This window comes from Anopheles arabiensis, chromosome 3 (genome assembly GCF_016920715.1).
Source record: "Anopheles arabiensis isolate DONGOLA chromosome 3, AaraD3, whole genome shotgun sequence".
NCBI classification, from domain to species: Eukaryota; Metazoa; Arthropoda; class Insecta; order Diptera; family Culicidae; genus Anopheles; species Anopheles arabiensis.
The window spans coordinates 24946431-24958822 of NC_053518.1; the positions used below are offsets into that span (position 1 = coordinate 24946431).

Sequence of the window (12392 nt, forward strand, 5' to 3'; positions counted from 1 at the left end):
TCGAAACACCCCGTTGGTGGGTCGAATCACTCCACATCCCGTGTGTGTATCGTGGGTCGCGTATCTCGGGCGCGACCCAACCAGCACCACACCGCGTTGTCGCGTTTTTTTTTTTTTGCAAAACAAAATAAAAAACGAGAACAAAGAGGAGGGCAGGCAATCGAACGACGCGGGGAAAAGAAACACTAAAGTCAATTCAATCTCCACCGACCTCCACCTATCCGACCGAGCGTCGAGTTTTGCATTGATTTGCGTTGCTTGTGAGTTTTCTCCAATGCAATCCCGACCACATCTCGCCCAACCTGCAGCAGCATCCGGTTGGCGGAGATCTCGGGCAGGTATATCATTAGTTCGCGAATCCTCCCACCACTCGGGAGTAGCGGTGATGGTGGTACGCTGTGTTGACCATTTTCTTGCCCGATGATAGTACAATTGATTATTTTAATGAGCAGACAACGAACAGCAGAAGAGAAAAAAAAATCGACGACACGTTCCGCGTGCCCTGCCCTGCAGCGGGTGTATGGGTGAACGCGATTTGATTGTGTTTCCGATTGAGAGTGTGTGTTTGTGGGATTTATTTAGCATGGGGCCCTGTTTACCGCCATCGGCACTACTCTCCACCGGTACGCACATGTACACGAACATGCCAGCAAGATGGGGGAGGGATGGGGGGGGAGGCGATGCCAGGCACGGTCGAACCAACAACACGAAAGATTTGTGTTTCGTGTTTCATTTTTCCTCATCATCCGTGTACCGCGAAACGGCGCAGACAACCCTTCTACGGTTTTGACGATTGCCAACTAATCGGCGCACATCAAAATGACGAAGCAGGCGTACTCTTTCTGCTGCTCTAGTAAGAAACGGCAGCATCGAAATATGTTCTGGCTTGTACTTTGTTTTTTTTTTTTTTTTTTTGGCCAAAAGAGGTTCAATTTTGTTTTCGCCCCTGCGCTCACCTCTGGAAAGCAACCAAACCAAAGGGAGGGCCCTCATTCGCACTCGCTTATCGCTTCTTTCGCGGCGGTGGTCTCGGTTCAGCATCGTGATACCGAGCCACGGACCAGGAGACAAGCTATCATGAACAGCCGAGCATGATCCTCGTGCGGGATTTTTGGTCCCAGGATCACTCTACCGTTTGCCTGATCTACATCTTATGCTAGCGGGGGCGAATGGTGGTGTGGTAGCAAGCGAACAAACCCATCCACTACACCCTGGTATAACAAGTCTCGTCGGAATTTTCGGAAACAAGCCCGGTAGCAACAAGCAACGAAAAACAACACCGGGCACGATAATTATCGGCCCGCAAAGTTTGGCGCAGCTAATAAACAGCGGATCTTCATATATGCTGCTCACTGCCAACAAGCACATCGTGATGAGGCGCGTGTGTGAGTGTGTTGAATATGCCACAGTCCACCGGAAGATACATAAGTGTGGGTGTGTTGTCTCGTTCATCGAAACGGAAACGATCATGTTGCTAGGGACGAGCAAGAAAAAACCTTGAACTAAATTCTAACCGTTGACGTCCAGCAGAAACCTCTTGCGCTTTCGCTGTTTCCGCAGCGGCACTCACACACAACCAAACCTCAGCTATGCAAGAGGAATCTTCCGGCAGCAAGCAAACCCAGCAAATGGTGAAATAGTCCCCAAACGTTAGGTTTCTCTTTGGTTCAGCGTTGAGCCGCGTGCTATATCGTCAACGAGGACATTTACGTCATCAGTCGTCACCGGAGGCATTTACAAGCATTTGTTTGCTTCGAAAGGGGAAGCAACAGTGGCTCTGTCCATAAAAGTACACCCCGACCGTGAAGAGCGTCTTCTATCGTAGCGGCATCCAACACACAACCCATCAATCGCAGGCGGTGGGCAGGCGGAGGCTTTGGAATGAAAGAATTTATATCCAATTCTGCCTACGAAAGCCGCTGACACTGCCTCTGAAGTAGATCAATCTGACGGTGGAACACGACATTACACACACACGTAGACACGGTCTTGCCGTTACAAAGAATGCGAAAAAGGGCCACACGACTTTACGTTGTCAACAACGGCGACAAGCAAGTAACAACCTCTGGTTAACATGATGTACGAAATTGGTGGTAAACCGTAAACAACATCCCCAATCAGGGCGCTGCTGTTGGTGTAGGTTCAGCCTGTGCACCTCCAATGTACTCGGTGACTCCTGTGTCACCTGCAAACGGAGTTTCTGTGCGTCTTATCTTGCTGCGGCCTAGTTCTACTCCTTCAACATGTTCGCAGCAATTCACTGCCCAGGTTTAAGGTTCGATTTATGCTCTCAATTAAAACATAAAGTAGTACCAGAACCGTGTTGTCTGAACCGTGTTGACTGATGTCGCGCGTGCCGTTTGTAAATGTAACTCATGCAGGTTCACAGCACGCGAATAGTATGGAGTTTGGTGGAGTAACATTGTTTAAACCATAATGCTAAAGTATCGACCTTCTTACTCAGAGTGATACAAGTTGAATCTTTCTTGAATTTGAGCAGTCTGTCAGTCAATAGCATCAGCATTGGCTCACCATGATCAATAATTAATAATACCACATACCACAAATACTTTTGTAGTATTTATTTCCTCAATGGTGCTATGCACAACACAATTTGGAGTTTTTTTTCTCTTATTGTTCATGGTTTGTTTTGTATTTTGAAAATTTAAAATTGCCTTTTGCATGTGAAAACTGTTAAAACATTTATGATAGTAATGATATTGAAGTACGAAAATTGCCTGCATCAATCGCATTGTTAACAACACATCTGGGATTACAATGTGTTGCCAATTCATTTCATCACAAACAAGTAAGCTCTCTACACATCCACACACTCCGAACAATACGTACAACTCCCCATAGCTGCAACGCGACAGAAAACAACTAAGCGACTGCATGCGTTTCAATGAAACAATTAGTCATCGCCTGGCGCATAACACTTGCGCATCAAACGTGCATCGTGCGCGACCCTGGGCGATAGCCACCAGCGTCCGCATCAGTGACACATCGTTCCTCCGTTTCTTTCTCGCTCGCAGTTATGCAAGATTTACCGTGTTATAATTTATAGGTTCAAGAGGCCAATGTTGTAAAGTTGGTGATATAAACAGCTGCGTAATAACGACATGGAGTTATATGGCTTTGTTGAACGCTTGTACACGAACTTGTGTGTGACGAACGATCGAATCAGAAATTCCCTCAAAAATCTAAAGCCTTTTCTATGCGAAGTAAATGCACATTTCAAAAAGAAGGCACACTTTAATACCCAGTATGGGTAATATAAGGCGACCGCTTTAGACCATCCTATTGGCAAGCGGCTCGGATTAGGGGGCCATGCATCTACCGGCGAATCTCAGCTTCCATATCACCGGCAAACCAAAGTCTGCCTCTATCCCTCTCTTTCTATCCTTTCAACAGTCTCCAGATCATTCGTCAAACCGTAGTGCGGCATCTTCACTTCGCCTAACGTGATCCAACCAGCTGCTTCATGCCCTAATGAGTCGTTATCGCACGCTTCAAACCTTGCCTGCCGGTCGCTATTCTGTGACAAAATAGCCGCCACATGCAACAAAACAACATGCACGATCCACACCTCAGTTCCCGGGTCCCGTTTGCATGGGCGTTTGGGCGAGAAATTGAAATCCACAAAACCCATGGCACTCTTCGCCTCAAACGTCACTCCCGCAACGCAAGAGAGTGCCGGCTTGTCTTGTCCGTAGCTAATTATTTCATGAGCCACGCTGCTGCTTTGTCCATCCAGTAGGCCGCGACCAACACTCTGGGAAAAGGCCTGAAGAATGCCCAAAGGCGCTTTTTGCTACGAGAATGCACGCTACTGCCACACCATTCCCCGAGTAATCCAAAATCAGTCGTGCCTGTCCGTTGACGATGATGATGATGATGATCTGGAGCCTAGTAGGGTTGTGTCGCCGTTCGCCGTTCGACGTCCGCTACTATAAAATGAAGTCATCAATATGGAAAATAAATTTACCACACATACGGACCTACGTAAATCCGTCCGGCCGGTCGAGATTGCTTGAGCCCTAGCATGACCAATAGGTGTGTTTGAATGAGCGAAGAAATCGAACCCTACCGCGGCTCAAGGGCAAGCGCGAAAGCCAGCGAGCATGCGGCAGGAAAGCTTTGACTAATCTTCATCCATCCCGAAGGGTGCAATCTTTTTTGTTCTGCCTGCCTGCCTGCCTGCCTTGGCCCTCCTCGCGGTGGGTGGTGTTTGCAGCGCAAACGAGTCGCAAATTTGCAGCTACCGCCCGCCGTTGAAAATACGATTATATTGTTCCTTCGGCGAACGTTCCTCCCGGGTGATGAGTAAGCGGCACAGGCACAGTGGAGTGGATAACGTTGAACGACCACAACCATGCCCCGAACCCGTGTGGATGGACGATACAGAGCGCACAGACCTTGAACAATCTTTCCACTGCAGCGCGCGACCAAAAGAGACTCCTCCCCATACCCTCCCTCCTTCCCCTAGTGGCTACCGAAACAGGCAAAGAATGTACATACCGGGGACATCACACCAGTACCCACTTCCAGGTTCGCTTTACGTTCGAGGGGCTGGGAAAAGGCAGAAGGAGGTTCTTGAGCTTCATCTAATGCTCGGAGCGGGTTTCTTCCTCGCTGGGATACGATTTCGGAGCAGCTATCGTGCGTTACGCGTCAGATATGCGCCCCGGTTCTTCTATCCGGTTCGTTCGATAGACACATTCGCCAGCAGAAATACACAAACACACTCCCCGGACGCTGGGTGGAACACACTCGATGCAAAGCGAAAAAGATGACTGGTGGTTGGCGTGTCTTTGTTTTTCTGACGATAATCGCGACTGGAGCCATCTTCCTACGGCACACGCAGCACATGCACAAGCAATGGCTACTGCGTGTAACTGGACACCCTTTTCTCGGTTCGTTTGGGCTTCGGGCTTCGCTGTGTGCAGCACCGAAGGTACAGCAAGCACGTAGTAGGCCTGTCATTCGCTGCTTTTGGTCAAAGTGGCCCCGAAAAACGGAAAAAGATCAAAAATCGGAGCTATTTCCAAAAAAAATCGTTTGTTTTGAGCTGTAAATCCTTGTGCATAAGCGCATTTATTGTGACGATTGAAGAGGAATTTGCTCCTTCTAAGACGCACGCAGCTGCAGTCTTCATTGTGTCGACTGCGTGCCTTCCAGCGTATCTTCAAACCACAACTTTTATAGACTCATTTCAACCGGATAATCGGGTTTTTTTCGAACAAGCTATAAACATTCCTCATCGACGTTTTGCCGAATAATTAGTTCCATTTGTCGTGCCGCTCGTTCGCTCAGCCAAAGGAACACGCTCATTTACACATCCGTTCGGTTTCGGGTGTCATTTGGAACTGTTTGCACCCGGGCGAGACTCCCTTGGTCCTCACGTTTATGACCGTTACTAATTGAGATGATTGGTGAGTGGGAGGGATTCAAAATAGGAAACTCTTTGGCAGTCACGAACCAGAAAAGTGTTCTAAAGGCTCCCCTTATCGTGCGTCTCCCTATCCTAGGGTTGCTCCGATGTGGTCCGATTTTTTCTGGGAAATAAAACCCTTTCTGGGTCTCCTAGAAGTTTTCCGGTTCTAATCAGATCAGTGTGAGTTGTGACTAATTAAAGTGCGCTACCCCACGGGTGTGCAGTCACGGAGGGCAGGACACACCGACAGTGAACAAATTGCTTAGCACTTGCCTCATTCGATTTCCATTTCCAAGCCGCGCTACTCCTGAAATAGTTTGTCCCCCTTGGTGCAGGCGGGATGGGCTTTGGCCATCTGTGGACTCCAGATCAGAGCGCTCAAACGGGAAGCTAAAGATCGGAAAAGTCGTGCCACGACTCATTATTTTATTTGCAGTGCTTCTTCGCTCAATCTTCCCCGGTTTGCATGCAGTTCTTCGCGATCATTGTCCAACGTGCAATTGATCCAGCAGCCCGGCGGTGCGGCGAAGATCTTATTGGACCGAGCAAAGCGGAACATTGCTAGATTGGAGGGCGAAATTTCGAAGGAATTTCAGGCAAGAAGAAAATGAGAGTCAGAAATTGACGAACACAAACCGACACGCCGTAAACAGAGAGAGCCATAAAACCGTTCGCTTCCTTCCTTCTCCACCCGCGAGAGGTACCCCAATTGCGGATGTGCATAATTCCCTATGTATCCCTATGTTCACTCACAATCACTCTGATCACCGGCCGGGCTGTGGTGTTCTCCTCTTCTCTTTGTACCCTTTTTATGGTGACCAACCGCTGCAGCATTTTGTCGTGTTGGTGCCAGCTTCAAACTCCAACTTCAGGACTTAATTGATCCCCCGGAGCCGCGGAAAGCACAGAGACTCATCCGCACAGATATCATCCTGCTGAGAAAAGAGGGATTTGGACAGATGCTAACCAAGTGATTAGCATACAGAAAGCAACCCAAACTGGTGGGGTACAGTCCGATCGCCGAGAAATCGAACTGCAGTTCTCCGGAATACAGTGAGATACTACACTTCACACAGCAGAAGAAAGAACCATATCGTTCATCGCGATGTTTGCACTAAACTAAAAAGCACAAGACACCAATCGAAGGAACTCTTTTGCTTGGAGGTTCGCGTGTATTGTGAGTTTTTGCTCTCCCCACAATCGGAACTACTTGATCTTGCTTTCCGTTGTGTGTCGATCAGGGTTTTTTTGGGGTGCTCTTTTTTTGGAGGTCCTCCCATGAAAATGTCCCCCAAAAATGTTTTGTGTGAAACCCTTTCTACCATCGGAAAGCCTTCCCACCATTCGTTAGTGATGATAAGCAACACGACAGGACAGAAAGAAGATCAACCAAATCCAAGTTGTGCATTGTAAAGTTATGTCTTACTTACTTACACCCACCCATGCCCATGGGAGTCTGGGAGGCACACATCAACATGAGTAATTTCTTTCCAAAGCCCTGTCTCTCTCTCGCTCCCAAGCACTAATTACCACCCGTTCGAGGGTCGCGTTCGTTTCCGATTCATTCAATCGGATCGCACAACTATTCTGTTCACACACGCAAACCTGTCCCGCTGCTAGTTCCTCCAGTTCGTGTTTTACGGCTCCCCCTCCTTTAGGTGAATGTCTCATTTAGCATAAATTACCACGAGATGTCGCCCAATCCCCAATTCCTTCTTTCCCTCGCCCTCGTGATACGGTGATGAAGTGTTCCTCCTTTCTCATTGATTAATCTGCATATGGTTGGTGCACCACCAGCGCTCCTAATGTAGGAACACGCGGGGCACAGATTGATGCGAGTTCAATTCCCCGTTCCCCCCATCGGCAGCCAAGTCCCGAGCGGGGTCAATTAACATCTCGCGAACGTTAAATGTCGTCATTAGCGCGGAAAATGCGCACCCGGGTTTGGTACGTTGGCAGCGCGAGGTTTTGGCGGAATGGTGCGCGGCAAGAGCAGTACATTCAAACATGGCATGCTTCGATTAAGATGACATTAATTTCGCCCGCTCCCGTTTTTGAGTCAACCGAATGCCACAAGCCCATGTGGCACACGCTTTGTGTGATATATGTGGCGAATTCTCGCGACACAACAGGACGTCTTTGGTGTATCTCTGTGTGGTTGAATTTAATGTCTTCACTGAAAAGGATATCCCACTCCGGATTGCGGGCACATGATTAATGTATCGCGTTTTGTGCGCGCGCGCCCTTGTGGTTCACACTTCTTGCTAATACATGCTCTCTCTCTCTCTCTTTTCCGGTTTTGTGCCTTGCAGGAGACGATGAGGAAGCCGGTGGTGATGAACAGTCCCAGCAGCAGCAAACACAAAGCACAGCGGAGGAAAACGGTGATAGCAACAGCACAATAGGAAGCAACAGTGCAAACAGCAGCAGCAGCAGCAGCAACAGCAGTGGCAGTAATCACAGCAGCAGAAGTAACAGCCGGGCCGAAATGAACGGCGGTGGAATGGAGGGAGGAGGCAGTGCACAGGACACAAAACCACCCTGCCCCGAGACGGAAATGGGGGCGAGCGAGCGGGGTAGTGCATCACCGCACCGGACGGCGACGGACGAACGTTGCGAAACGCCGGCGGATGAAACGATGCCGCTGCGCGAAATCAAGCAGGAACCGAACGCAGAGCAGGAAGCGGCACGGCACGACCATCGGCCGGGATCGAGCAGTTCCTCCTCCCACGGGGCACCGCACACACCGTCCCCGACGCCGATGCCGATGCTGCGCCTGAACGTGGCCCTGGCCGCCGATCCGGCCGCCAACCCGGACGCGAAGGATCTCAAGAACCTCAGCGATGCCGAGGCGGCCCTCGAGGAGAAGCAATCTCAGCAGCTGCACCAGCAGCAGCACGCACTCAACATGGCGATCGGAGGACCTCCGCCACCGCCCGCCCTTCAGCAGCTGGCCAGCAGCACACCGCCCGCCCTGCTCGCCCGCAAACCGAAGGAGCTGGCCCTGCCGGTCGAGCTACCCCCGCGGCTTCCCATGTTCATCTGCGGCCCGTGCGGCATTCGCTTCTCGTCCGCGTCGACGCTCGAGGCGCACCAGACGTACTACTGCTCGCACCGTAAAGATGCGGACGAGGGGGGTGGTGGTGGGGGTGGTGGAGCGGGCGCCGGTGGAACGGGAAACAGTGGAGCGAACGCCACCGTCACTGGCGGGCCTTCGTCGGGCGGCGTAAAGAACGCACATCCAGGCGGCGAGGGTGGTGAGCAACCGCCGGCAAAGGCGCTCAAGACGGGCAAACAGTACGCCTGCTCGCAGTGCTCGTACAGTGCGGACAAGAAGGTGTCGCTGAACCGGCACATGCGCATGCACCAGTCGTCGCCCTCGCCGTCCCCGGTCGGTGCGATCGTGAACGGAGACGAAGCGATCGTGCTCGCTAACCACCATCAACAGCAGCAGCAGCACCAGCAGCAGCAGCAGCAGCTACAGCTCATCCAGGCGCAAGCTGTTGCGGCTGCCGCTGCCGTGCTACACCAACAGCAGCAGCAGCAGCAGCAAGGCCAGCAGCCGTCACAAGGCCCCGCGCCACAGGTCGACCGCTACTGCTCGGACTGTGATATACGATTCTCCAGCACCAAGACATATCGGGCGCACAAGCAACACTACTGCAGCTCGCGCCATCGGGAAGGGTAAGCGTTTCTTTGTTGTGACAACAACACACACACACACCGTGGCTAAAAGGCTTTCGTTTTGCTCTCTTTCAGCAATCAGTCAAACAACTCCACACCCAAGCCGGCGTCGGCACCGAAATCGGGCTCGCAAAGCCCGCCGGACGTGCCGAAAACGCCACCGGTCGGGTCGGCGGCCGCAGCGGCCGCCAGCAGTCAGCAACCGTTCCTGGCGTTGCCCACCAACCCGATCATCGTGATACCGTACTCGCTGATTCGGGGCGCGAGCGTTATTCCGGGACTGCTGTAAGTAAATGGGGAGGGTAAAACGTTGAGTTAGTCACGGTCGAGTTGGGTAGACATAACAACAGCTGTCAAGGCAAGAACAAATGGAAGCAAGGGGCATTATTTTCGTTACTTCATAGCTGCTTAGATCGGGCTGCATTTCAACTCTCAAATCGAATTGATGAATGACGTTGCTGAATCGGAGTAGATACCGTATCGAATCCTGGACTGCGACAGGATTGAGATCCGCTGTAATGGCGTTACAGATCCAAAAACCAAGTACCAATGTTAGTAGCAGTTTCTGCATAAGCTTGAGATCAATCCGGAAAAGACTAGTAGATCAGTTCCAAGAATGTGATAAGGTCAGGATCAGTTTCACGATGGGCATGGATTCAAGATCTCGTTCAACACTGTGTGAGACCATGCGTTCAGGTTCGGTTTCATAAACTGCTCAGCCTCGTGATCGGTTCCAGGATCTTCCAGATCTTACTATATGGGGTCATGGACTAGTTCCAACAAGGGTATGAATTCAGGATTAGTTATAGGCCTGATCAATTCCAGGACTTCTATGGGTTTAGGATCAGTTCCAAGAGTAGGATGGGGTCAATGTGGCACGATTTATGTGTGCATACGATCAAATCCAGGACCGGTATAGGTTAGGGATTAGTTCCAAGAGTGTGACGATGTAAGGATTAGTTCCAGGATTGGCATGAATCTGAATCTAATTCTAGGACTTTTATGGTTATGGGTTCAGTTGTAGGGCTGTTCCAGGACCCAAATAAACTGAGTTCCAGGACCCAAATAGCCTCGGGATCAGTTTCAGGACCGGTATGAATTCAGGACAAATTCCAAGACCAGTATGGGTTCAAGATCAGTACCAAGAGTGGATTGGGATCAGAATCGGGACCGGTAATGATCAATTTCAAGACAGGAATAGAATTAGCATCACTTTCAGAAGAAGCTTTGAGGATTCTGAACCCGTACAGGTTCAGGATCAGTTTCAAAACTGATAAAGGTTGATGTCCATCATGTCCAGTATCGGAACAGATAAAGCTCATGAACTACAATGAATACAGGCTCAGTTCCAGAAACAAACAATCCAGGCTAAATTATCTAATGAAAGATAGAAAAAGAGTTGTAGAAATTCTGTTCCTACAGATCCTAAAGATCCTCGGATCGGGAAAATCACTTTCAATTTACAATCCAATGCAATTTGCTATTTTGAATACTAATTATAACGATCTTTTGACCAACTTTTTCCTAAATTCGGCATTATTCTTTTAACGGCGCATTGCGGATTGCATACTGTCAGGCGGGAAAAATTCAAACCTGCTTCGCTTCAACGCTCACACGCAGCTCATTCTAATTCCGTTTCCCCCCATTTTCATCTGATTGTCAATCCAATTATAGCTCATCGCTCGCACCAGGCGTGGCCAATCCCGAGTCGGCTTGTTTCATCCTACAGAACGGCAGCCTGCAGCCAATTGCGATGTCGCTCGCGTCCCAGGTGCAAGCCGTTACGGCCGCCATCGTGCCGAGCGGGTTCGAAGGGCTGATCGGATCGTCCGGTGGTCCAGCAGCAACGCGGCCAGGAATAAGCAGCGGCAACCAGCAGCAAACGCACCAACAGCCCGCCCAGCCACCTTCTCGCGGACCCACACCGAACATATCGAACAGTAGCGACAACAATAGCGTACACAGCGGCTCCGGTGGTGGAGGGCCTGCTTCCAGCACCGGGGAAGTACTGAAAGCGATCAACAAGCGAGAAAACTCCGCCAACAGGTAAGAATGATCATCCTGGTGACTGTCAAAGAATTGTCTAACTTTTGCCTTTTTCACAGAGATGCTCCGACCGGTTCCACGCCGTTGGATCTTTCCGTGCGTCGCCTCTCGCCCGGTGCCATCGGTAGCTTAAGTTTGCGCGAGCGATCGCTCTCGCTGTCGTCCGCCGTTTCCGCCGACCCGCGGCTCGACTTTGACAGTCTGATGGAGGGCAAGGAGAATCTGTCCGTCAGCGGCGACTCGCTCACACCGGAACAGATCGTCTGTGCGCCGTCCCTTCCGGGCAGTCCGCCGCTAACTCCTTCCCCGAAGCGTCGCTCTAACAGTCCCCGAGGAGGTGGTGGTGGCGGTGGTGTCCCTCCTCCCGTCTCTAACGCCACTACAGCGGCAGCTGTAGCGGCTGCTGCTCATGCGGCTGCCGCCGCCGGTCAACACGGACTTGGCGGCCCAGTCGGAGGCTTATCCCTCTCACCGCTAACACTCCAGCAGCAGCTGATGCGACCGCTGCTCCCGGCGGACATTGCCCTGCGCCTCTCGGCCGTCGGTGATCCGGGCGTCAATCTGAACCTCAACATCCTGCCCAACACTCACCCGCTGCTGACGAAGCAAAGCGTCGAGCTGGCCCTGCGGCTCTCCTCGTCCGCCGGTGTCCCTGTCGGCGACGGGGGACTAGCGAAGCCACAGATTTCTCCCCTGCTGAACAGCATCTCGCCGACCGGGTCGGTGGGCGGTGGGGGACCGGCCGCTGCCGTACTGGCGGCTGCCGCCCAAACGCCGCAAATCTTCGTCAAGCAGGGCGACTCCAAGTGCAAGGAGTGTAACATCGTGTTCTGCAAGTACGAGAACTATCTCGCCCACAAGAAGCACTACTGCTCCGCCCGCAACCAGGACGGCGGTGGCGATGGGGAGCTGCCCAAGGTTAGTCCACCGATATCACCGCAAGCGATGGGTGGTGGTGGTGGTGGTGGTGCTGGAGGCGGTGGAGTATCGTCGGGGGGCAGTCCGGCCATTGGTGTAGGAGCGGTTGCGTACCAGCAGCTGATCTGTGCGGCGTGCGGCATCAAGTTTACGTCGTTGGATAATCTCAGCGCGCATCAGATGTACTACTGCCCGAAGCGTATCGATGCCACGCTGCCAGTGGTAAGTGTGCAGGCGTAGAACTTAGAGCTGGGAATTTACATAAAAGTAACAAAATATAACTGGTTACTTTTTCATCAATAGTTAG

The 12392-nt window shown here is 51.3% G+C and overlaps 1 protein-coding gene and 1 long non-coding RNA gene across 8 annotated transcripts in view; one reads left to right on the top strand and one right to left on the bottom strand.

Moving 5' to 3' along the window:
- LOC120899681 overlaps positions 1–4878 on the bottom strand; it is a 61770-nt gene extending 56892 nt beyond the window's left edge. The window contains exon 1 of the long non-coding RNA XR_005739088.1: positions 4522–4878. This is a non-coding gene — a long non-coding RNA (uncharacterized LOC120899681). The remainder of the gene's footprint in view (positions 1–4521) is intronic.
- Positions 1–12392, top strand: part of LOC120899675 (zinc finger protein ush) — a 134557-nt gene that overhangs the window by 117390 nt on the left and 4775 nt on the right. For all 7 annotated transcript variants that reach the window (XM_040305784.1, XM_040305779.1, XM_040305780.1 and 4 more), the window contains 4 exons: positions 7750–9121; positions 9197–9406; positions 10796–11167; positions 11227–12307. In XM_040305784.1, the coding sequence (XP_040161718.1) occupies positions 7750–9121; positions 9197–9406; positions 10796–11167; positions 11227–12307 (3035 nt within the window). The remainder of the gene's footprint in view (positions 1–7749; positions 9122–9196; positions 9407–10795; positions 11168–11226; positions 12308–12392) is intronic.